Source organism: Magallana gigas, chromosome 7, assembly GCF_963853765.1.
Source record: "Magallana gigas chromosome 7, xbMagGiga1.1, whole genome shotgun sequence".
NCBI classification, from domain to species: Eukaryota; Metazoa; Mollusca; class Bivalvia; order Ostreida; family Ostreidae; genus Magallana; species Magallana gigas.
In genome coordinates this window covers 21,088,447-21,116,445 of record NC_088859.1, presented here as the reverse complement: position 1 = coordinate 21,116,445, position 27,999 = coordinate 21,088,447, and the positions used below count along the sequence as shown (strand labels likewise).

At 31.6% G+C, this 27,999-nt stretch overlaps 1 protein-coding gene across 2 annotated transcripts; it reads left to right on the top strand.

Moving 5' to 3' along the window:
• Positions 1-483: 483 nt before the first annotated feature.
• Positions 484-27,845, top strand: LOC105331486 (arf-GAP with dual PH domain-containing protein 1). 2 transcript variants are annotated; one of them, XM_034458486.2, is made up of 10 exons: positions 484-638; positions 8,336-8,469; positions 13,778-13,869; positions 14,893-15,088; positions 17,851-18,006; positions 18,203-18,286; positions 18,855-18,986; positions 19,538-19,760; positions 20,579-20,603; positions 24,764-27,845. In XM_034458486.2, exons 1-9 carry the CDS (start codon positions 560-562, stop codon positions 20,599-20,601), a joined length of 1,119 nt encoding a protein of 372 aa, XP_034314377.1. In that variant the 5' UTR covers positions 484-559; the 3' UTR covers positions 20,602-20,603; positions 24,764-27,845. The 2 variants fall into 2 exon arrangements, with proteins under 2 accessions (XP_034314377.1, XP_034314376.1); XM_034458485.2 differs by lacking the exon at positions 20,579-20,603.
• The last annotated feature ends 154 nt before the right edge of the window (positions 27,846-27,999 follow it).

Below are 27,999 nucleotides of genomic sequence, written 5' to 3'. Positions count from 1 at the left end.
ATATATATATATATATATATATATATATATATATATATATATATATATATATATATATATATATATATATATATATACACAATTTGGTTTGGATAATCTAACTTTGATTAAATCAAATTCATCAAATTTATATTATCTTCTAAAACAACACCCCCTTCGTTTTTTTATTGATAAGAAACATGAAAATTGATGCACACTGGGTTTTTTTTTTTAAATCAGACTATTGGCATATTTCTATTAATTTAGAAATAAAAATCACAATGAGAAAATCAAACTGCTTGAAGAGTAATTACACAGTCACACATTTTACAGTTTACATTCATCTATAAAAATAACAGTGTGGTGCTGTGTAACATCCTTTTATGGGAACATCTTACATCGTTCTTACATTATTGTTATTTACAAAAAAGGATGTCATATGAGTAACAGAATGATTCACTGAGCCAACGCGAATGTCATTTGATCAAATTACTAAACATTTTTCTAAATATAGTTAAAATGACGTCACAAGGTAGATCTCCGAACTAAAAATAGTAGCTACGGAAGGTAGCTCCACAAGATGGCGGAACACAAGAAGTTTCTTGAGGAATTGATTCGAAGACCAGGGAATGGTGTGTGTGCAGATTGTGGAAAAGAAAGTATGTATTAGACACTTTTTGGCATAGTTTCAATTATCCTTAAAATCAATGTAATCCAAAATACATGAGTTTGACAGACGTATCATTGAAAATTTTTTTTACCGCTTTTCTTTCAAAAACATCGCATCAGTATTATCCTGATAGTTCTTGAATTGCGTTCCCGAATGACTTAAACTGAAAAAATATTCTGGGTGTAAGGTTTAAGCTGTTTTCAAGTTTTACAAGGGGTGGTGTCACTGTTTGTAACTTTCATTTTGACTGTGCACACCTTTGTCGTTTTTTTTTTTTTTGAAAAATGAAAGCTTGTAACGTTTTATTTATTAAATCATAATATTAACAAATGCACTGCTTAAACCACTCAGGTGAAACTTGAATTAAAAGTATTTCTTAGATTATATATTTATGGATTTGTGTCTTTGACATATTGGCAATTTACTTAACTTGAGGCTGCAAACCCCAAAAAGCATACATTGGAATACAAAGTCAACATGGTAAAATGTAATGTATTTCCAATATAAAATATGGCCATCAGTTTCAGAGTTAACCTGCTCCAAAAATCTTTACCATCCAAAGCATCCAAAACATATTAAACATAAAATATACATAAAATGGCGATTTTTTAACATTTACTTGTATGAGATGAATAAATTTTATGCCTTTCTGAGTCTGGCACATCACAAATAAATAACTGATTAAGCTTATATGGTTGATGCTACGTGATTCTTTAATACATTGTGCTACATTTGTTCTGTAGCTGTCTGTGAAAAATTGATCAGGAGCGCAAATTATGCATATGACAACCTTTCCAAAACACACAACTGACATTGTCAGATATAGCAACAATGTTAAAGAAATGACAATGTAGTTTTTCCTTTTTCTTCAGTCATAGAATCTTAAGATCGTTTGGTTTTATGAAATGTATAAGTGAGAATTTAAGATTTAAGTTATTGTGAAATGAAAAAGAGAAAGTGAAAATTCAATATTTAAGTTATTTACGATCATTTGAAACAAGTATGGATTTACTAAATTGTTAATACAATTAGCGTATAATTTGCACATTTCAATGAATTATCAATGATGTTTTTATTATGACTGGATATTAAGCATGTAACACTCCCCTTCTTAAAAAATGATTTATGAGGTTTTGATAGGTCTTGAGTTGATAAAAGTCTAGGAATTACCTCCATAAGCTCAGAGTGCAGAACTTTGCTCACCTTTTGATATCTCAAATTTTTCACAGGGATATTTCCCCATACCCCCCCCCCCCCTGTATATTTGCCACATAGATGTGACCTTCAGTGTGCAGTGCTGAATTTCCCATTTATAGATATATATTTAAAAAAAAAGGTTAAAAAAACATAATATGATATATCTAGATCCCTGCATTTAATAAAGGTTCGTTTACCTAATCTTCTCTTCTTTGCATTTAACTTAATGTTAAATTTGCAGGAGAAATTACATACCAGTAAACAGAGAGAGAGAGAGAGAGAGAGAGAGAGAGAGAGAGAGAGAGAGATATTTTGATAGAATTATGACTGTCACAGTATTAAGCAAATGCTTAAAGAAATGACAACATTCTGTATTTGAAGCCATTGAGTGTGTATTACAGGACATGCTAAAATGAATACACACACCAACATTTTATTATCCAACGTCGTATCTAAAAAAGATACCGCTAAATGCAAATAATTATATGCATTTGTATGTACATCCATCAGATAATTGAAGTGCTAAATTAACATATAAATTGATAATAATTCTTGCACTTGTGTAAGCTTTCATTTTGTAATTGAAGTGCTAAACTACGAGTGTATAATTATAGTATAGTATGTAAGCAAGCTAGTGTAAGGAAATTTTTGTTGTACATGTATTCCATATGATATAATGGACAAAACACAAACTCCAACTCTAAGTACATATATATACAGTATTTTTTAGTGAATGCAATAAATATTGACTGCATGGTCAAAACAAGTGGTTTTGATTGTATAAAAAAAGTAAAAGGTTAAAATAAAGGAAATGAAGGGTATTCATATAGCACTGGAAATTAAGTGTTTCAAAGTTGAAAGTACTAAGGGTACATTTAATTGATCAAATATCGAAATAGGTTTTGAATAATTATACAGATATGATTGATAAAGAGTTTGAATGGATGCATGTTTAGAGAAATATTTTGAATATAAATAGAAGACAAGTTAAATTTATTTTAAATTCAAAGAAAGTAGGAAGAAAACGAACAATATATGCACATGCATGCAACAAAAAACACCTTAGTGACAGTTTCAGGGAAAAAATATGCGAGATTAAATGATATTCAAATAACAATTGGGATTTGATTTGAGTTTGATTATATTCCTATCAGATTTTATTTATTTTTAGTTTATTAAGTTCACGTTGATCAACATTGATCAACCAAACAAGGAAGAGTTAATGATCAAATTGCACACACAGACTAGTATATATATATCTACTCCAAATGAAGTATCGTTCAAGAGCCAAGAGTGGCATGCACCTTTCGAATCTAAAATTTGTACCTAAAATAGAAAAGAGGAAACCTGCACCATGGTGCATGCTTTGATCTTCTCAAGATCGTGGTACTAATTTGTTGAATTCTTGAAAGTCTCTCAGAAAACATCTGTTTACAATGTAGACTTTATATTATGAATCGTATCATTTTGATCAAATGTTTACATGTAGTAATACTAGTAGATAAAAATTTTGATTTTCATGTTTAGATGGTTTTCTTTTAGAAAGCTTCTTTAAAGATTAAAACTGTCATATATGACTTTGACTGCAGCGGCTGGATGAAACTTTATAATAATTTTATGCGGATGGTCAATGTGACAATGGAATCAAACTATGTATTAATTAGAGCATTTTTTTTATCTCGCACACACTTCCTGATGAAGATAACAGTAAATAAAAACAACACACAAAAGGTGAAGGCCAGGTTCAATGTATGTGTAGGTGTATGCAGTTATAGTATGATAAATTTAGGTAAATTCATGCATACATACAAGGTTTAATGTGAGTTGTCCTTACTACCAATTCATCTTAACTTTAATGAAACTTGGAGTGCTTAGCTACATAGTGACTGAGACAAAAAAAAAACTACATACAGACTTAAGGGTGAATAGTTGTACTGTAAGAGTATACTTTTTACAGTGTATACAAACTTAGAATAAGCACATGTGTACTCAGCACCTCATCTAAAATAACTAGATAAAAAAAAAACAGAAAGGAAAATAAACAACCTCAAACTGGGTCAAATGGTCTTCATCAAACAATGTGGTATTAATGTGTGCAGGCATCACATGTAACATAGACATTGTACTGTTTTGTGGGGGTTTTTAGTTATATCATGTTATAAGGCATTTCTATGTGACGAAACGTAAATATTTTAATTCCTACCCAAGTGAAACTATTGCTTGAATTACAGATACAAACCATGATAGAGTAAGCAATTCTTTCCTCCTTGTAATTTGCATGTAAAACTGACCACTAGACTGAAGACTGTACCCCTACCAGACATGTAGATATTGGAATTAAAACCTCTGTCCTTTATTCAGTTCACTTTTAATAATAAATACAAAAAAAAAATTGTAATTAAAACGTAAATTTTTAACCAAAGGGAGGTAACAAATATAGTGACAGTTTATTATGACAACAAATAAATTGATCAGTACCGTAATATATCATGTATAATACGCACTCGTGTAAAATAGGCACCCCCCAAAGTTGACCAAAAAATGGAGAAAAAAACAGCAGGTCCTATGTATAACACGCACCCAAAAATGGTGAAATCAACGGCCACCTTGTCCTCTTAAACTATCGATGTTTTATAATAATTTTATAATCCATGCGCAATTTCTTTAATTTTGTGATCGGAACATAGGCCTAGCACATCAATGAAAATCGACGGCCACCATTTTTCCAAAAAGCCTAGCTATTAATGTTCAATGATAATTTTATAACCCAAGTGCAATTACTGTAATTTCGTGATCGGAACATGGCCCAAGCGATATTAGAGTCAAAGTTCTTAAAATTTTACTTAAAAGGGAAGGCATGATTTACATGGGCGGTATCAAATATCATTTGACACTTCGTAAAGAGTTTCTTATACAACAGCGGAGATGTTGAAGATCATCATATGTAGAGAAGAATGGCAACCGAGCTTAATTAGTGCTTAAAAGTAATAATGTTTGCAGATATAAACCAAAACATCATCAAAAGAAATGATTCAATTGATAAATTATAGTCAAACTCTTTGATTGTTGTTAAATAAACATTGTGAAGAAACTTATGTATGTCGTATATCGTCATTATCAAGTCATACAAATGATCGATGTATTTTTAGCAGTGTCTATGTAAAGTAATAACGTTTAACTGCATAACTGGACATGAAGTAATCAAGTTTAATAAAATCAGAATAATCGCTAATCTTCATGCACTTGAAAATACCCTGTGAAGTCCGACACAAGACAGGTGCATACCGCTGACACCGGAATTGTTAAACAAACACTGACCACGCGCCGAGTCAACAGGTGGCTGCTTACGTAATGGCGAATACACTGGCGATATTTAAACTTGTTTGATGCAAGAAATAGTGTTGAGAGAGGGTAATTATTTCAATACATATATTGGAAATAAAACTAAGAATAAGGTATTTCTGGTGCAGTTACTTTAGTATACACTCACACAACTTGCATAACAGACTATATCGGCAATCATTACTCCTGTGGTATCAGAATCACAGCTTGAAAAAAGGGGGTAAATTTTTTGTCCTATGTACAACAAGCACCCCCACTTTTGATCAAATTTTGGCTGAAAGAAGTGCGTGTTATACAAGCGACATTATGGTAGTTTGAAATCTTTTTACCCTAAAAAGTAGTATCGTGATATTGTGTCACACAAAATCATCCTTTTGTTCTGTATGCACTTTAAAGTTTGCAATGAAAGCATCTTTCATAATAAAAATACTAGTATGCACATGCAATGATATTTATTCCGAGGTAAAAATTGTTATTTGTAATCAAAACAACTATGTCATTACAAATTCCAAGGGCTAATAGATCTCCCATCTATACTACTATATTAAAATAATAGACTCGAATTTTTTAGCTTTAATACCGATAAATCGGAAGAGTGCTGTCTTTTGTTTTATATATTTTCAACATCATTGGTACTTGAAGATTACCAATTTGTTTTTATTTTTTCTCAATCAGGCTTCTTTAATTAATAATCAACGAAAATTCTTCAAAAAATTCCGGAAATCATCTGAATTTTTTGGATTTTATATTCTTGCGCATGCGCATTACATTCACGCTAAATCACTAGAGGCTCTTTATTTTATGTTTCCACAATATCATATTTGCATGGATAAACTTGGAAACGATAAAACAAATGTGTGTTAATTTTCATTGGGAATTTTTTTAATGTTAATCGAAGAAAATACAGGAGATAACTCTAAGACAGTGCATTTACTTGAAAAAATCCCGAGAGTTTTGAATGTCAACAAGATGTGTAAAAAACGTTGTTGAAATATGTTGGATACTGCAATTATAGATTTAAACTTTTCGAGGAAAGGTATTTACAGCTTCAAAATGGTTTTTGTGAACAATTTGAATGCTATATTCAATGCAACTTAATTTTCTCCAAAGTCGTTTTGGAGCGATTCAGCAATTTTCTGCTACATTACGGGTATATGGAAGGCATTTCATCGTGGGAACCCACGGGTTTTCTATTCGTTACACTGCAGTGTAACGGATAGAAAACCCGTGCGTTCCCACGATGGAGGCATTTTGACTGTGATGAAGGCATTTCGCGAGACACAGTTAGATTATTCCAACTCAGCAGAGTGTAGTGAAATTAATAGCATTATTGTAGGCTTGAAGTTTCGTTATGCAAATGTCAACAATATAAGGTGTTTCGATGAATGTATTTTGTAAATGCCAGATATCATATGCATTGTCAACCCGTGCACGCACGGGTAAAAGTCTAGTAAATTTTTATAACATACAATTACCTTTGTATTGTGCAAGTTAAAATGGAGGGTGATTCTATAATTTAATTATATATAGCAGAAGGGTTGGATCCCCCGATCTTATATACATGTATAAACCCACTTGCAAGATAATGTTATTTAGTTTAATTGGTCCTATACTTCGTACTAAGTGAGTTCAAACTTGAAACATTGTTTTTTAAGTTATACTCCCTGGCAATGGTTATACATATTAAGATTTTTTTTTAGAAAATACATACACTGGTTTTATGGGAAGGGAAAAGACATTGACTAGCCATCATGTAAAAGGTTGATTTTTTTTTCAGATCTTATACATGAACTCTTCATTACTTAATAAAGAAATATTGCAAGTTTTCCAAACAAGCTTGGTAATTCCTTTTCAGTACTTTCAATACTTTGATTTAAAAAAAAACCAAACAAACATATATCCATTCTAAGACAGATTGCTTTTTATTAAACATATTTAAAACTGGATCATGGATCATGTAGATATCTGTCTTGTCAGTTTATATACAAATAACAATTTTTATTTAAGAAGTACAGGGAAAAATACCTAGTAGATGTAAATATGAGTATATCAAAATAAAATCCTCTATCATTTTTCTTGCTTTGTTACTCTATAGACCATTGGCAGAGGTCTACTATAAACAGGTGACTGTTGTGGCCTATGGGCCTCTTGTTAATGCTTTTATTTAAGAGGAAATGTCAGACTTTTAATATTTTATGTGCAATATAATTATCTAATGACAGATGTCAAGAAAGGTCAGGTAGATTTTTATTTTATTTTTGATAAAAAGAATATACCGGTATTTTTTGACAATGAAAATCAAAATATACTTGAGTACAACAAAATTTTACTTGGCACATATTTTAATTTTTATGAAATGTGGAGATTACTGTATACAGGATTAATTTTGTCCGATGTTTATTTCACCCTTCTATACTTGCAAACGGTTTATCCCAGCTGTCTTGAATTTACCCAGAAACAGTAAGAAATAGATACTCGGTTTATTTAAAAATTGTTCTGAATTCCCCAAGTCTTAAATTTGCCAGCTGACAATGAAAGCGAAAGGGGCTAAAATAAAATGATGCAGTCTACAATATGCATGTACTCCACCACATGCATGTATACTCTACTGGACAAAAAAAAAGTTAAAATGAAACATGCTGTACATTTATTTGATACCTTTTCTAGTGTTGTCATGATGATCGCTTTTTTATTGATGATCAGTTGGAAAGGTTGTCAATTTCTGATAATCGATTTGAGATTTTATAATCGGCTTATTACATTGATACTACACCTACATGTACCATTTTCTGTATTTAATGAAATAAAAACTGTTGCACACTGGGTTTTTCTTTATTTCAATTTTGAAAGATATGCAACATTTTTTATAATTAAAAACAATTCAGCATATGCCTTATAAGCTTTAATACGTAAATGCAAAAAGCACTTATATATTTTAAATTAAACCACAGCATAAAATTTAGTGCCCCATCTTAATGAATTTAATACAATTTGTTACAGATTTGATTATTGGTCGATCCTCAGTTGGTAAAAGACAACCAATTCTGCCGATTAATCGATTATGATTTTCAACCGATTTGACAACACTACCTTGTTCACTGCTCTCTGTGCTTATGTTTTAATCATGCTAATGGTATTCTGTTGCAGATCCAGAATGGGCGTCTTGTAATATAGGAGTCTTCATCTGTCTGGATTGCTCTGGAGTACATCGTGGATTTGGAACTGATGTGAGCCGGGTCAAATCCATACGACTGGATAATTGGGATGCAGACCAAGTAGAGGTAATTGCATAAAGCCTTACATGGGGATGTGTTCAAAATATAATATTTACATTTTCAACTGTTTTTTTCTGTGATAACATTACCAATCAATTTTGAAGCCTATAACCCAATAATTTCATAAAAGATGAGCGACACAACTGGGCATGTCTTATAGCTTCACTAAAAGACTTTATTGGCTGTAATACATAGCATGTGCTACATGAAAAAAAATAGTGATTTTAAAATTTTGTTTTAAACTGTATATAGATATTTGAAATAATAAAAATAATAAGAAATCATTCAAATCTTTGAATATTATGAGGTGATAATTTCGGTTGGGTGTGGTCAAATCTTTCATAATCAGAGCCCTTTGGGCTTTATTATATTTGACCACGCTTAGACCGAAATTATTACCTCATAATACTTAGAGGGGCATGGTGACGATTTTGGTCAAAAATTATTTTTTCGATTTTAATGTTTAAAATGCTTCAGTGAGGCATTTTTAATAGGCAACCAAAATTTGAGTGTCATTTGAAGAGTTATAAGCGAGTTACAGTCTAGCTTACAAATCCTCGCTATGTAAACAAAGACTTTGTTTACATTTTGAATGTTGATGTGAAAATTCCGGTTTTAGACCTAAAATGAATGTGTTAATCATTAGGAACTGTTTATTCATGCTTAATAATGAATAATAAGATAAACAAACCTGCTTGAAAATTTTTTTTACTGGTATGTAAACAAAAACAGGGCACGAGCTTTATTTGCATGACGAAGAATTGTGAGCCCTGTATCTTGCTTAAAACTCAACGACTGGCACCCAAATTTCATTTTATCATTAGAAATGCATTCCTAAAGCATTGCAAATAATAAAAACAGAAAAATGAAATTTGACCAAAATCGTGACCATGCCCCTTTATAAGAATGATTTCTTATTCCTTAAATATTTACATTTGCATATATGCTTCCTTATATGAAGGTATAGAATAACGAAAACATTAAATTCAGTGTGAACTTTTTCATTACGTCACAATGATGATCGCATGCACTTATCGTTTGACAGTTTTTATTGTAAACATAAAAACACTATTATATTAATGATTCTGAACGATTTGCTTTTCTCAAATGTATATATAAGTAATTAACAGCATGGCATGTTGTGAACAACCAAGTTTATATCCAGGTGAACTTTTTAACTTGCTGTTTTCTTAATTTCTTAATTAATTGATACCTGATGCAGTTTGAAAATAAAGTTTATTTACATGACATTTTTGTAAAAATGTTGCCATAAATATTTTGATTTATATTAATAAGATTTATGAAGAATTGAACTGCCTTTTTAGCTCACCGAGACGAAGTCAAGGAGAGCTTATGCTATACCCTCGGCGTCGGCGTCGGCGTTCGGACCTGGTTAAAGTTTTTGTTGCAGGTCCTGTATCTAAGCTATTACTTGTCCTATCTTCACCAAACTTGCATGAATGATGCATCTGGACCTACTTATGGACTTGAAAGACTTGGATGCTGAATCTGGGTCCTAAATTTCAGATGCTGGAGGAGGTTAAGGTTGTTGGACCAGGTTAAAGTTTTTGTTGCAGGTGCCCTTTGATAGCAGTATCTTAGTTACTGCTGGTCTGTACTTCACCAAACTTGCATGGATGGTGTGCCTTATGATACTGATGCACCAGACAGGCTTGAGTGCTGAATCTGAGCTATAGGTTTCGGATGCTGGAGGAGGTTAAGGTTTTTGGAGCAGGTTAAAGTTTTTGTTGCGGGTGCCCATTGATAGCAATATCTAAGTTACTACTGGTCCTAACTTCACCAAACTTGTATGGATGATGCGTCTTATGATACTGATGCACCTGACAAGCTTGAATGCTGAATCTGAGCAATAGGTTTCGGATGCTGGAAGAGGTTAAGGTTTTTAGAGCTGGTTAAAGTTTTTGTTGCAGGTGCCCTCTGATGATTAATCTTAGTTACTACTGGTCATAACTTCACCAAACTTGTATGGATGGTGCGTCTTATGATACTGATGCACCTGACAAGCTTGAATGCTGAATCTGAGCAATAGGTTTCGGATGCTGGAAGAGGTTAAGGTTTTTAGAGCTGGTTAAGTTTTTGTTGCAGGTGCCCTCTGATGATTATATCTTAGTTACTACTGGTCCTAACTTCACCAAACTTGTATGGATGGTGCGTCTTATGATACTGATGCACCTGACAAGCTTGAATGCTGAATCTGAGCAATAGGTTTCGGATGCTGGAGGAGGTTAAGGTTTTAAGAGCTGGTTAGATAAAGTTTTTGAAACAGGTGCCCTCTGATGATGATATCTTAGTTATTACTTGTCCTTACTTCACCAGACTTCCATGGATGGTGTGTCTTATGATACTGATGCACCTGACAGGCTTGAATGCATAGTCTGGTTTCGGATGCTGGATAAAGTTTAGTTTTTAGGAACAGGTCACATGTTTAATAGATGATAGTACTATTTCAAACTTGCATAGTTGATTTAACTGTTATATGAATGAATCGCAGAGGTAGCTTCAGATGCAGAGCTTGATCTCCATTATCAAGGATGCTAAAAAATAAATCTTAGTTATTACTGGTCCTAACTTTACCAAACTTGAATGGATGGTGTGTCTTATGATACAGATGCACCTGACAGGCATGGATGCTGAATCTGAGCCATAGGTTGCGGATGCTGGAGGAAGTTAAGGTTTTAATTGCTAGTGCCCTCTGATGATGATATCTTAGTTATTACAGGTCCAAACTTCACCAAAATTGCATGGATGATGCGTCTTATGATACAAATGCACCTGATGGGCTTGAATGCTGAATCTGAGCCATAGGTTTCGGATGCTGGATGAGGTTTAGTTTTTTGGAACAGGTCACATGTTTTATAGATGATAGCTTGCATAGTTGATTTAACTTTATTATAAATTAAATGCAGAGGTTGCTTCAGAAGCAGAGCCTGATCTCCATTATCAAGGATGCTAAAGAAATCTCCTACCTCACTCAAACCAGCTCGATAGATAGATGTGTTTGTTGATAAATGATATAACATGATTCCTATGATAAAGTATTGTATGATATGAAACAATATTGCTTGATATGATACAATATGATATCATATGTTATATTATAAAAAAGTTATACGATACGATATGATATTGTATCAATTTTTTTGATATTTTATGATATGATTATGTATCATGATATTGTTATGTATAGTATTGTATATTATGATACAATATTGTATAATATTATATTGTATTTTTAATTTATTATTTTATCACATGATACAATTACATAAGATATTGCAAAATATTATATTGTATCCTATGATACAATATTGTATATTCTATAATATTGTATCATACAATATTGTATAATATGATATTGGTTTCAGTAATATAGAATTATATCACATGAAATTGTATTATATGATATTGTAATATTATATAATATTGTATCATACGATATTGTATGATATGATATTGGTTTATATGATTTACTATCATATCACATGAAATTGTATTATATGATATTGTAATATATTTTATTGTGTCATATGATGCAATATGTATAATATAATAATGTATTTTATAATATTTTACCATATCACATAATATTGTATCATTTGATAAGATACAATGTTGGAATCAAATTATATTGTATTATATGATATAATATCATATAATGTATCAAATATGTTTCAGTGTCATTCAATACAATATCATTCTATATTATACACTATAATATCATGTTTCAGTGTTATGATGTATTATGTAATATGATATTGTAATATGATACTATATTGTATTATATTTTATGATATTGTATTATGTGATCAAATACAATAAGGTATAACACAATACAATGTCATATCATACGTTACAATATCAAATCTCATTATTGTCTATTACGGTATTTTATTTATTATATGATATTTATTATATTAGAAATATGACATGATGCAATATTTAATTTTATATCATTGTATTGATTAACATATTAACATATGATTATCATAAAAAAATTTATCAGATGATATACGATATTTTGTCAAAACAGAATCCATGAATATCCAAGATGATAAAGTATGATTTTCATATAAATTGATAAAGGTGGTCTTATGAAGGTGATGTCTCATAAGGGTGATGATCCGTCTCGGTGAGCTTAGTAATCTATGATTACCTATGTTTAATTATATGAAATACTGGTATAAAAGAGTTGATTTTGAAATTTTATATACAGTATAATTTGAATAAACCATATATTGTGAAAATTAATAGTCAATTGATTTTTTTCTTAAAAATTCAAGAGTATATGTGTTACTTAGTAATTATTTGCAATTATATAAATAGATATCAACATTGTTTAAGTTTTAGAATCATTTTATTAAACAAGAGCTTGGACTTTGGATAGTTGTGTCAATTTGACAAACAGCATTGTGAGTAGGCCTGTCTATTTCATTGCTGGCCATTCAGCCATGGCACTTTGAAATCAAGATTTGTCTGGCTTTTGAGTTAAGACTATGCAATCGATGTAAATTTCGCTTGAAACCAGCATCATTTTGAACTTGTTTTGATGCAAAAATAGATAGTCACATCCCACTTAAAGTCTAAGGCCTTGTTAAAATGGTTCTGCATGTACTTTTAGTTTAATTTCTCTGAATACAACTGACACACATGATATAATGATTGCTGTCTATATTGATTTGTGTCATAACTTTCAAATCATGTATTTATAAGTGCAGATTGTTTCCTCGAAATGTCAGAGGGCACCAGAGATATATTATCTAAGAGTTATTTTGTTCACAGTATACCTGATATATGTACGTGTCATTGATATAATTATGCTTTTAGTTTTAAGGAAGAAAAAGCACTGGTTTAGGGGTTTCAATCTTATAAATTTCTCAAGCTTTCAACTGGCATATGATTCCATGTTTGGAATGATATAACTTCTCTTGATTTTTTGTTGTCTTTGTAATGAAAAATTCTTACTACTCTGTGTTAAGATTAATGGTACCCTTAAGCTCATAGCATTTCAATAATTATAGATTTACATTAAAAAACAAACCAAGTAAGAATTAATATCCACTTTATATCATTTTTATTTAATGAGTTCTTAATGTTGGCCATACCGCCACAGGCAGGATAAGTAATTTTCACTGATGATGATCAGAGGGCCAACCTGTAAATTATTCAATTCAATATATTTTTCAGTTTCATGGCAATTAACTCAAATTAGGCAAGTTGTAGATGAAGTTGCATTAATGTAGTGAAAGTTATCACAAATTATTATAAGGTTTTTAAAAATCTTTTTTTTTTTCAGGTGCTGGCAGAGAAAGGGAATGACTTAGTCAATGAGGAATACGAGAAATATATTCCTCCATACTACAGAAAGCCTCACCAACATGATGTAGAGTAAGCAGCCTATTACAAGCTAGCGAATATTAGCTCACCAAGATGAAGTGGGGGGGAGCTCATGCTATACCCCCAGCGTCGGCATCCAGACCTGTTTTAAGTTTTTGGAGCAGGTCCAGTAGCAAAGTTATTACTTGTCCTACCTCCCCAAAATTGCATGGATGATGCATCTGGACCTACTTATGGACTTAAAAAGACTTGGATGCTGAATCTGGGCCATGAGTTTCAGATGTTTGAGGAGTTTAAAATTTTTGAAGCATTTTAAAGTTTTGGGAGCAGGGGCACTTTGATGACTATATCTAAGTTACTGCTGGTCATAACTTCACCAAACTTGAATGAATGGTGCATCTTCTGATACTGATGCACTTGGCAGGCTTGAATGCTGAATCTGAGTCAAAGGTTTCAGATGCTGAATGAGGTTAAGGTTTTTTGAGCTGGTTAAATGTTTTAAAGCAGATGCCAATGATGACTGTATCTTAGTTATTACTGGTCCTAACTTTACTAAACTTGCATTGCTGGTGCACCTTGTAATACTGATGCACTCTCAAGCCTACTGCCTTTAATGCTGAATCTGAGCCATTCAGCAGGTTTCAAATGCAGGACCTCGTGGTTTTAAACAGTATTAGTATTTGATGTATTATAAAGTGTATAACTGATAAAATGATATGTCTCGATTCATTTCACACCAGCAACGTTATTTTTATCAAGATAAAAAATTGAATTTCAGATCAACCTGTACCTTAAAAACAAACTAACAAAAAATGATTGATAGATCTTGAGAAGACACGATATGATTAATGGCAGATAAGATAGATTAACGCACGATAGAATAGCTAGTATACTCTCATGGTACGACAGGATAGATTCACTGTAGGATAGGATAGAATTATCAAAAATAATGCCGTGGGTACTATTTGTATTAATCGTATTAATAGATCATGTTTACAGGTACGTGGTATTTGAAATACGCTTACTGATAAATTGAATGCTTTACAGCATACAAATGCATCATATCTGTTGCAGGGTGTTGAAATCAGAATTCATTAGAGCCAAATACAGTCGCTTAGAGTTCAAGACCCCAAACATGCCGACGGGTTACAACTCTCCAGTCAAGGAGGGCATCATGTTGAAGAAAGGGAGGGACGACAAGAAGTTTCAGAAGAGGAAGTTTATCTTATCCAGGGACAGCAATACACTGACATACTATGCCAAAGAAAATGTAAGTGCAGCGCATGTATGTGGGAACACTGACATACTATGCCAAAGAAAATGTAAGTGCAGCGCATGTATGTGGGAACACTGACATACTATGCCAAAGAAAATGTAAGTGCAGCACATGTATGTGCAGGGAACAGGGGTCTGTCTATAAAAAGAATTTTTTTAAATATGTCAAGTGCCTGTGGATTTTATATTTTTATATATATCTATATATTATTAATAAACGTATAGGAAATCCAGTTCATAGAATTTTTAAATAGATGATACGGAAAAAATTGCTTATGCTGAGATATTTAAAAAAAAAAAATTGTACCGTAAGAAATTCACAAAAGGAGTTGAGGACCTTCGTAGAACTAAAATATTCCTGTTTCAAGTGTAAAAAATCATTATTAAGAAAGATTCATGCTGGTTTGCAAATTATACAGTTGTTTTTTTTTTAACAAATATTCCTAGCTGAGAACTGTTTCCTTATTAAACATTCCAAGTACCTTGTTATGCAAGGAAAGGAGTCCACTCTAAGAATTTTAAGAGGGTATCAGGAGTTTGGTAAATAAAGATTAACATATTATTTTTTCCTTTTTGGAACTAATTTTGAAGTAGCAGTTAGCATTTTGACAGCTAGACTAAGAATTTGGATAAAGATTTTTTTCATTTATTAAGGAAATAATGTTTCTTCATATAAATTAGGTAGTGCGTTTTTTTGACAATAGTATGTTATGTTTACTCTCTTCTATTTATTTGAATTCTCAGGAATTCACGTTCATCTAGTGTATGATTTTTTTTTATACCCCCCGCAAACAAAGTTTGGGGGGTATATAGGAATCACCTTGTCCGTCCGTCCGTCTGTCAGTCTGTCCGGTCCATATCTTTCTTATGGAGAAACATTGGAAGTTCTTACTTCACACAAAGATTGCTTATGACCAAAGGGTGTGTCATGACCCCTTGACATAAGGTCATTCGGGCAAGGTCAAGGTCACTGGCAGAAAAAATGCAAAATTTGTATCAGGTCCATATCTTTCTTATGGAGAAACATTGGAAGTTCTTACTTCACACAAAGATTGCTTATGACCTGAGGATGTGTCATGACCTTGACATAAGGTCATTAGGGCAAGGGCAAGGTCACTGGCAGAAAAAGTGCAAAATTCGTGTCCGGTCCATATCTTTCTTATTGAGAAGCATTGAATGTTCTAACTTCACACAAAGATTGCTTATGACCAAAGGGTGTGTCATGACCTTGACCTAAGGTCAATTGAGGAAGTTGAAGGTCATTGTTTCAAAAATGCTCAATTCTGTCTGTGTCATGTCTTGTATTAATGGAAATATCAGAAGCTTAAATTTGACACAAATCTTGCTCTTCTCAGGCCACATAAAATTATTTTTAGATTTTCATTCCCGTCTCTGAAAATGGCCTGCCCCGATGAAATTTTTTTGGGGGAAAAAATATGTGGAAAAAAAAATTGGAAAAACATCAGGCTCAGTATACCAATAATTCAAAATGTGCAAATATTAAATGGCTGCTTGACATGTGGATTTTGTTTGATTCGAGTCATGGTTGTTAACGGAAGGATGCAAATGTCCTCATGCATTAACAGTTAACTTAAAATAAAATGGAATGAAAGGATAGAAATTGGTTTGTTTACTCCTATTAGCATTAACAGTTTTAAAAAATAGAGCAGTTGTTATTTATAGAAAATGGACAGTAAAATAGATTCATCCAATATTTTCTATAATAGCAAAAATATGTGCGTTATGATTTTTTTCTTGCGGGGGGTATCAATTGTGAGCTTGCTCACAGTACCTCTAGTTTTATTTGGAAGTAGATTGGTGGTGGATATGGTGGGTGGGATGGGGAAGGATGTATGAAAGAACTTTTATAATATATGATATGAGTTAAATTTGGCCCCCATAATTCACCATTTTTTAAAGTGTTTCTGGTACAAAAAAATGTTATGTTATATTTTTAAAAAGTTGATGTAAAATATATTTTTCACCTATTAATTTGATTTATTTGCACTCACTGGCAGTATATGACATCAGAAATGACGCTACATGTATTTCTATATAATTCAATCAAAATTAGTCAAAAACTGACCTTTTTCTTATCTTTTTATGAATGGGAAATATAGAGCGCATGCTTGAACAAGGAAATTTTTTTGTCACTTATTAGCCTTGGCAAGATACATTTCTGATTATAATATCTTTTTTGTTCAAGCATGCGCTCTATGTTTTCTGGAAAAAAAAACTGCTTGAAAACAAAGCTGTTTAATGCTAAAAATGGCGGGAATATATACATATAAGGTTGTCTTTACAATGTCATATTTCTAAATTGTGGGCAGTTGTATCAAAATGAACATTATGTAAAAACATCACATATATATCTGTACAGAGAAAACAAAGAATTACAGTAAAATGATGATGTTCATTTTAGGGGGCCATTTTAGGCCAATATCACATACAGTCCTTTAGTATGCATATAAGAAATTTTGTTGAAGTATTGAAAACCAGTGGTTAGTATGGAAAAAAAAACCCATTCACACACTTGTGCATTGTACTTTTTACAGTACGTCAGATGGGTTTTTGTATCAAAAGAAATGAAAAATAAAAAGTAAATTGTGAATACATTTCTGTCTGGTAAAAACTTTTAAAAAATTACCTTTTCAACATTTTCCTCCACTCTTGTCTTATAATTACAGCTTTTGCAAAAATGAATTGCTAAGAAAGGGACAAATATGATTTATAGTGTCTTTCTTCTTTTTATTTCAGAGTAGGAAAGATGAAAAACCAAAAGCAGAAATCAATCTAGATGACATAAACGTAGTTTTTACCCCTGATAAAATTGGAAACCCCAATGGAATGCAGATCACATACTTCTCCAAAGGCTCAACTAGAAATTTATTTGTATATACAGATGATCCAAAGGTGACTGAAAAAAAAAATTTTCCTTATTGACAACATTTTCTTTTTTAGAGCTTCATGTACTTGAGTATAGCTATTGCTTGGTGGGGTGGGGGGGGGGGGTTAATGCAGCTTCTTTAACTGGGGTGTGAATCATCTTTGCCATGATAATGATACACAATCTTTATTATAAATGTTAATTTATAAAAAATCTCCACAGGATGCAGTGGACTGGTATAATGCCATCCGTGCAGCAAAATTGGAGAGGAAGAAAGTTGCGTTTCCAGATAGAGAGGAATCTGATGTAAGTACATGTGCTTCAGTTTTAAATGATGCCCCAAATGTTGTTTTTACATCATGGGCATAGATAAGGACACTTCATTGTTCTTAGTTTAAAAGTGTTTTGTATCCTTAAGTAAGGGACATTATATTAAAGTCTTTGTCAAAATAATTGGTATTCATGATTTAATTTTTGTTTTCTTGTTAAAACTTTATATAATCAATTGTTCATTCATTTTGTTTTTTTTGTGGGGGGGGGGGGGGGGTAACTGTTTTCTCTTTCGAAAAAGTGCATGTATATTTTTTTATTTAATGTATAGGATCAGTAGAATTACAAATTGATTTTGATAATCAAATTTTATAATTTCATTTACAAAAAAGTTAGTTTGGTTGGTAGGTATACTTGTGCTTGTGTTCCAGAAAAAAAGAATGTAGAAATCACCTAAAGACCAATTGAATTAAAGTTAAAATAACTTAAATCTTTTGAAAAGCCATAAAAGGTTCAACACATTTTACTTTTGATTAGATAGTAAAATGATGAGGTCAAAATGGATCAAAGTGTTGGATTCAAAAAGAGAATTTTGATTTTCCAGTTAGCAGAGGAACTGACAAGAGACTTTATCTTAGAAGGATGGCTAAAGAAAATGGGACCTAGGAATGAGCCTTTCAAGAAGAGATTTTTCACGCTTGACAAGAGGAAACTTATGTACTTGGAGGAGCCACTGGTAAACATAGGCCCACTCAAAATTGATGATCAAACAATGAAAGTTGTGGGGTTTTTTTTGGGGGGGGGGGGGGGGATGTTGCAATCTTCATGCTCGTCATTGCCCAAAGTCATATAACCAACTTCGTTATCTGAGGGTCAATATTGGCACAGTGGTGACCAATGAACTGCGACCTCATGACCTGACTAAAGGCCATTTTACTTAGGTCAAGGCCACATCATCAATATTGCATTGATTGAAGAACATAAATGTTGATATCTAATTGAAAATGTGATTTTCCAATCTTTTTAGCCTCTGCATGGTTATAAACCCTATGCAGAAGTCTAAAACTTCATGAACAAAAATGAAGATTTTATTACATTTGCCCTTTCTGATACCTCTCTTCATACATTGTATTATACATGTAACTCTTATGAGAACTCCTCTTTGCAATATTCTTTACATTATGATGGCAACCATCTTTTATTTTAAAAGATTGACACTTTTCTGACTCCAAGCATTTTAATGCAGAACCTTTAAACTTAGAAACAATTATGTTGGCTTCTTCACAGCAACCTTATCCTAAAGGAGAGGTGTTCATTGGGCATCGAGACGGAGACTTTTCTGTGAGCATGGGATGCAGCGACAACTGTAACACGCAGGGTTATGTTTTCACGCTACATACCCCAGAACGTGACTTTATTCTTAGTGCTGAAACTCGCGAAGACATGAATCAGTGGATTTGTGCACTACAACGGGTTACGGATCTGCCGATGACACCACAAGACAACAGACGTACGTATATGTGCTTATCTGTTTACCCTAATTCCTCCTCCAAGTTGCAACCCACCTTTTAAATATGTTTATATAAAAATGTAACAAATTAAAGGTTGTATATGTATTTTATCGTGTTATGTTTGTGAAAAATCACTAACAAAAGTAAAAGCAGCTAGAGCTTGGCTAAATTTAATACATTTATCATAAATCATACACATTTTATAAATACTATTATTTGTAGAGAACCATGGTAGCTATGAGTAAATAGTTGTTTTATTTTTTCTCCCCTATGTAAAAATGAGTTTGTTTAACTGTAGGTATTTGTTAAAGAAATGTTAAACAGTATTTAGCATGATTGAAACTGTGACAGAGTAATATTTAATATTGACACATTTAACTTTAAATTTCTATGCTGTTAGTTTTCATCCTAATTACTGCTCATGGAAAAGAAATTTGAAATGTTTAAAGAGTCCCTTAAAATGGAACTTGCTGCATAACAAAGAGCTGAATTTTTTTAGTCAATTTTAAATGGGCCTTAAATAGAATAAAAATCACCAAATATATTCCTATTGATTTTGAAGGACATTTTGGATTTTTTTGAATGTTCAATGTGGTTAAGGAGATTCGGACAGATTATTAATTTTTCATTTTAGAATTCTTTAGGTGTCACAGGTGGTAATTTGGGTGAAATAGGTATTAAATGTAATTAAGAATAGAAGTTAGATTGCAATTGCGATTATTAACTGTAGTTAGATTACAACTTGGCTTGTACTCTGTATAGGTGCAAAATGCAAGCAAGTACAGATTGATAACATCACAAAACCATAATTTTTCAGAAATTCAGAATTTGCGTAAATAGAGGTATGAATTCTTAGTTATGTATAAAAAAAAATAACATCTCCTTAATGTAATAGAATTACACTAAATTGTAAATGCTTACTGCGATAGCATATACACATTTCAATAATAACTAGCAAAATTTCTAAAGGGATTGCTGTTGGAAATAAAATACTAGCCCTTCCCCTGTCTTTTTCTTTCTGATCACATGGGGATGATGTGCAACAATGCTTGATGTTGAAAGCCAACCTTTGGCTGCAGTCTGAGCTGTGTATTGCATGGAGCATCCTTCATAAACTCTCTTGTGAATTCGTTAAAATTATGTGTACCAACATAAAGATGTTTAAGTCTGTAGATGAAGGCACAATAAGGTTAAAAGAGATGTTACTGCACTGTATTTTAATATAGCCTGTGTATTGATTCCATTTGTGAAGAGTAAATCTGCTTCCTTCTTATGCACTACATGTACATAGAGTATCTAATAAGGAGACTAATTTAGAATCTGATCAGCCTAGAATTTTAAGATGTAATTTGTTACGCTTAAAAAGTGTATTTCATTAAAGAAAATTCCGTATTTTTTTCCCTTTTTGAGTTTGGGTATTTTCTTGATATAGACCTCTTCTTCTAAAGGAGACAAATACGGTCTGAAAATGGGTATGACCATTGAGCCGTCTTAAGGCAAAACTCTACACAGAAGTACACATTAATTGATCTATTTTTCTGATGATGAACATAAAGCTATGTTTATCTTAAATATGGTGTCCTTCAGTTGCTAACATATGATTGATCAAATAAATTACAGTAGATGACAGGGTCAGATACATATACTTATACTTTGTAACATAATATTGTAAATTCCTAATTAAACGGAAGAATATCTGCGTAAAATTGCGAGAAGTACATCTCTGGAATTTTAAAAACTTACTTTTATTTTTAGGGTAGTTGTAAACTATATAAAAATATGATTAAAAACTCGGTGTTCACGGTTTTATATTCTCGCTATTTGATACGTACTTACCGTAGTAAAAGGATTGAATCACGTAAAAAATTACTTGCGTTAAATAAGGAATTTACAGTAAGCTGTTTACTGTTGATGTTCAGTCTTTATTTAGGAAAAATTTACTATTTAATGAAACAAGACCCTAATATCAATGATTATTTTTACAGGAACATACAATATAATATATTATGATCCAATATGGATACAATGATCCATGAAAGTGAAAAAAAATATCACTGTGTTGCAAGTTCCTTCACAAATCACAATGCTGCAAGCAAAATTACATGTAAAAAAATGGTTTAGCAAAAATATGCTTACATGTTCATGGGCAGTGATGGCTACTTTGAAAGCATGCTTTTTCTTTTGACCCTGTCTTGTTACATGCCTGTGTAAAAGTGATATGTTTTAACATTAACGTAGCTCGCGGGTTTGCTGACGTCACAATAGGAATCGACGTAAAGAGTTGACCATCATTGTAAACTCATAATTTTTTTTTAAAATGACAAATGAAATATTTAGAAGTATAAAAGAAAATATTTTAAAAAGCTTAAATGCGGTTTATGACTGTTTATACAAAGATTTATAATATCAAGTGCTGAAAATTTAAAGATGTCACATACATTGTCACATTTTGTTCTATATAGAAAAAGAATGAGTGTGCGTTAGAACTCTTCCATTTAAAGTCATGTTTTAAAATAGAATGTATGCATAACTTCGCTTTTTTTTTTACAATTATAACTTCCGTAATCTGTACTACCGATTAAATTCTTAAATTTCTTTTGGCTTGAGATAACTGTTTTATTCGATTACTTACTTATAATGTCAGTAGTTGCCTGGCATTTTATTTTTGCATTGATTGACTCAGAGTTTCATAAAAACAAAAATAGCAATTTTCTGTATTTTTACAGCCTTACATTAATTGCATTTGATAACATTCACAATAATGTCTAATAAGCATTTACATGTTCTTAAATGTGTTAAACAGCTAGTCTTGTCAATAAAAGCATTTCAATTTTGGTGTTCTAAGAAGTAAGGAAATGATGACGTCAGGCTAACGTCGTAATGAAAATATAAGGTTTTGAGAAATCTTTTAAATCTTTAAAGTTTTTTTGCCAAAAATTGGCCGAGAACACATACTGATATTTTTTTATGAATTAATTCATAATTATCTCCTCTGTGTTTGTGTTGAGTATGATTAATTTCGTCTGAATCGTTTAAAAGTTTGTAGCATAGTTTTGTAATGCGTTTCTCGGTTAAAATGTGCATTTTACTATATATTTCATTGAAATGGCGTTGTTTGATTTTATTAATGACACTGTATTTGAAACACGATAACATTATTACCGCGCAGACGAATCTTAAATAAATTTTAGAAATAAAACTATAAAACCTATGGATCACGTGGACAAATTTTCAAGGTAGGTTTTCTCACAAGCAGGTAAACCCGCGAGCTACCTTAAAGTCTCATTTTTTCTGCCATCAGGTCCTAATAGTGACCTAACTTTTTATACACACTAAAATTACGTAAAAGGAAACCATTACCGGGTATTTAGAATCTTTTTATATTTTAAAATTGGTTAAACCATAACCATTTTATTGAGAATTTCTTTTTCATAGAAAAATATTTTCTTTTTCTTTTTTGAAAGGGGATGGGGGGATATGGTTACATTAAAACCCAAAAACTTTATGAATTTAAAACAAAGCAATTATTGATGTCATTGTTTAAACCTTGACCTCAGGGGTTAGAAAAAGGACCACAATGAATTTAAATATGAAGTTTTTCTCAAGGATATGAATTTTTAAGCTATGCAGTCTACTGTATAGAAGGAAATATTCGCCTCTGTTTTATTTTCGCTCCTTTCGCCCTCGTCTGCGGGCGAATTGTAATGTCTCAAATTGTGTCTCAGAAAAACACAGCTATGTTTGGGCGAATTTTTAACGTGGGTTGAAACCATTTGCAAGTAAAGAAAGACAAAAAATAATATGGGGCGAAAATAATCCTGTACACAGTATATGTTGTGGAGAACGTCTGAATCTATTTGAAAAAAGATGTTAGAATAGAACCGTCTAATACTTAATAGTCCTGGTAAATGCAATGTTCTTGGTCATTGAAACAAAACACATGGACCTCTGATATAGATTCATAACTACACTGTACAAAGTTTTCAATGACAGTCATTTTTCACTACAACAAGTAGTAATTATAAAGTACTGGTTCATGTAAACAATAATAAAATCTTGGCATTAACAAATATTCACCTGTAACTTGCTGTAGAAACACATATTTTTGTTGGGTTAAAATTTCGTTGCTTTTAAACCAAATACAATTTCGTTGGCATTAAATTTTGTCATATTGTAATCCCTTAAATCTATCACGTATCAACTCTGCATTAATTACTAGTTGGTTGAAAAATTTGTTATGGATTTCATTTCGTTGATGTATACCGCCAACGAAAATAACGAAATTAAATCCTCAAGGAATATTTCTGGTCCTACAAATGTAGTTTACCACAAAGTCTGGGTAATATATGTTATAACTTGATATGTTCAAGAAAAATAAATACGGATAATTGATTAAGAACATAAATTGCATGTAACATTTCCTGGTCTTAAAAATGCTTGACATTTTATTCTTTATTACTTCCCCAAGAAATCTTACGATACATTTGTCAATACTAACATGAACAAGAACATGAAATAACTTTCAAGAAAAAATGCAGGAAGATGCTTGTAAATAAAAAAATAACTTTTTGTCTTTAATACTCCAATGTCCCAAGCACATTAATACAGTAAAACACGGTTATAGCGAACACGCTTATTATGAATTGACGCTTACAGCGAAGTGAATTTCATTCCCCAAGTCTCTATTTCATGTTGTAAACTTGACGGATATAACGAATTACGTTTATAACGAAGTTAAATTTGCAGTCCCCGGGACTTCGTTATAAGCGTGTTTTACTGTACTCTAAACTCATTGCAATATGGGTGGAAAGGCTTTTATAGTCACCATTGACTTGTGCTTACTTTTGTTGTAATTCATTTAATTACCATATTTTCTTTCACAGCATTTACAGCATGATACTTTAGCATTATATTCCTTGCTGCTGAATAGATTATGTTAATTCTCTCTTGCACACACACACACACATGCAGAGTTCTGATTTTCGTGCTTTGTTTTTTTCAGTGGCCAGTCTTCTGGTGCCAAAGAGAACAGACTCCTTCCGTTTGTCAGTGTTGAGGACATAACAAACAAAAAAAAAACAAGAAAAAAATAAATAAATTGTGGTTGATTTTTTATTCAAATGATAACTAATGGTGCAATTTTGGTTGGAGTGACTGTTCACTGTTTAAATGCAGGGACATGAATGTTGTTTTATTTTAATATTAATGTCTGCCGTGATTTACCATATGTTATATACCATAAACAGTATGTTACAGTTAAATTAAAGTTGTGTAAATCTGAGACTTGCACTGGGAATGAACATGAAGACAGTGATGTTATGTATAAAAACAGGTTTCAGATTAGAAAGGTTTCAGAGTAAGCTGGATTTACGGTACGTTACTCTTGGAATACAAGTGTACTATCTTGTGTGTGGATCCAGAAAAATTTTCAAGGGATAAAAAGGGGGGGGATACAATGCATTTTTTGGTAGCTTTACTATGTGAATTTAAGAGGAAGTTTGAATTTTCAGGTGGAGGGTGGGGGTGTTTAATTATTATGTATTAAAATTTGTATGTAGGTATGTGTTCATTGATGTACAAGGAAGGGGTTTTAACATCAAGATTCAAGAAAACACTTGATTCAAAACTAAAGGATAAACTTATAGAAACCATAGCCCAAAAGTTTTTTTTTTGACCCAAATTTTTTCTTGAAAGGAAGGGACCTTGTTTTTTTCAAGTAATAATATTTAGTATTAGTAAATTTATTCCCAATGTATACACTTTTTTAAAAAAATCGTATTCGTTGGATGGTATACAAAGGTTATAATATCCAAGAATTACAAGGAAACTGTTGTAATGTTATGTGTAATTGTTAAATTCTCATAAACAAATATTACAGACATCCCAAAGCAATGTACTATGCTGGGGAAATTGTTCATGTGAATTACAGCAAAGATACACAATGACATTATATTTAAAGTTGTGGGGTGTTTTTTTTTACTTCTCTGACATGAAAACAAATAATATTATATAAAATGAAATTCACAGAAAATGTTATATTGTAAAAGTTTTTTTTATATTTTATGATATAGTATAGTATTTTCAGACATTTTTTTAAATGTTATTGTTAACTTAAATGTATTTTTAAATTTTTCATCTTTGTGCATTCCATAGTTTATTGTTTACCTTTGAAGAATTTTGTCATTGAAAACTCTGTATGAACACTAAATAGTGCTATTTTGTTACAGCTCTTTTTCAAACTTTACAGATTTGTGTAATGTTCATATACCCAGTAGTGTATAGTTTTCCAATAGACACTTCTGCTTTGGATTTCACTCCCTTCATGGAGGTTTCATATATGTATCATTAAGAGGCCACATGGGCTAATGTTTTGGCCAGTAAAAAGCCATAGAGTCTATTTGTTTGCATGTCTTTTTATTCATTTGGAAGATTTAAAAAAACTTCAATTTTTGTTCTGTTTGCAGGAGATTTTGCAATGGTTTTATTTGCTAGCTTTAATAGAACAAATATGATGCAACATGGTTTATTTAACCAAAGCATGTAGTTGTTTTCATGTTTTATTTTACTTGTACAGTAGAAATAGGCTTATGAGTCATGTATCAAGCGTCGTAAGTTTCTCCTCGATAGGTAATTCCCAATGGATAAGAGATTTTGCTGGAACAAATCTCTTATCAAAAGGGATCTCTCTCTCTCTCTCTTTCATGGAAAATTATTATGTTTTTTTTTTGCAAACAATATGTTTATCAGAAGTGCCATCATTTGATGTATTTTAGATAATGTTGCTATTAGTGAATAAAACAAAAAAAAAAGCTTCCCAAATTAGAATGATGTGTAAAGTTGTGTCATGGTATAGCCCAAGCAAATCAAGATGTCTCTCGATACATTGAGACTTTTCGATTCATGATACATTGATATCACGATTTACAATCTAAATCCTAGCTTTCATAATTTTTCTTCACAAATTGAAATTGTACTAAAATAGAAAACAATCACATAAGGTCTTCTATTATAATTATATAGATACATCCAATCCCCCCCCCCCCCCCCCCAGTATATTTTTTAAATAATGGTACATCTAGCACAATTTGCGAGGTATTTTATGGATACATAGGCCTAATGGATGTAATAATAATTATATGTTTAGTGCAGTATACAAGTAATTCACTGGTTGGATTATTGTTACACATATTAAACTATCGCAAATTCTTTATTTTTTACAGACACTGCTGAAACAAATATCAGAACTACTTTTTCAATATGTTAATATATAGTCTTCAAACATATATATTGCTTACCTGTTTATACAAGTACTTGATTTTATAAGGCACATTCATGTGAAAGAATCTTGCTGGTCAGGATCTGAACAATTTTTTTTTCTTTAATTTTTTTTTTCTCTTAGCTAGACTAATAAACTTCAGAATCTTTGTTCACATTTAGAATTGAATTTCTACTTCAAGATGGTCATTAATATGCTGTCCTTTCGTGTTAAGGAAACTTGCTAATAGGTATGTTCCAACACTTTACTTTATGTTGCCATTCAAAATCAAAATATCAAAGGCCAAAATTTGAATATCAACTAATAAATCAGGATTCTTATTGGGAAAGTATAAATTCACCAGATATTTGCAACACCTGCTTTATGAAAAAAAATATCTTGAAGTGGCATGGTTGGGCTGAGAAAAGACTGGGAGATAGAACAAGTGGTTGGGACCTCTAACTTGCTTTCATATAATTATACATTCATGGTATTTGAGATAAGAATGATCAAGATATTGTAGTTCATGAAACTGTATTGTAAAAAGCTACTGCTATAACTAGACCAACCTCTAGGCCTACTATATACTAACACACTTATCAGTCTTACTTTCAGTTAGTTTCTTGCTTTTTTTTTTTTTTTTTTTAAATCTATGAAGGAGAAAAATTACGCAAAATTATGTTGTTTTTGTAATTACAGTGCCTATTACATGTTTCATTTAGAGTTGTACGCATGAGTTTTTATTGGTCAATGGAAAATTTTTGTGTTTGGTAGTTGTTTGTGATATTGATTTAATGAAAATATTGTTGAATGTATGATTTATCCATTGCTTTTTCTTCTTCTTTTTTTCATGAAAAAAATAAAAGTAAAAGAGATATTCATGTACCAGTAATGTAATTTCCACTTCCTAAAAAACAAAGATTTACTACTATTTTTTAATGAAAAAAAATTTGTTTGTGGATTTACATATCCAGATATAAATG

Coding starts and splice junctions, on each gene's coding strand:
- LOC105331486 (XM_034458485.2), top strand. CDS start 560: ATGGCGGAACACAAGAAGTTTCTTGAGGAATTGATTCGAAGACCAGGG. Junction 8,470..13,777: donor GGGATGCAGACCAAGTAGAG/GTAATTGCATAA, acceptor TTTTTTTTTCAG/GTGCTGGCAGAGAAAGGGAA. Junction 18,007..18,202: donor TATATACAGATGATCCAAAG/GTGACTGAAAAA, acceptor AAATCTCCACAG/GATGCAGTGGACTGGTATAA.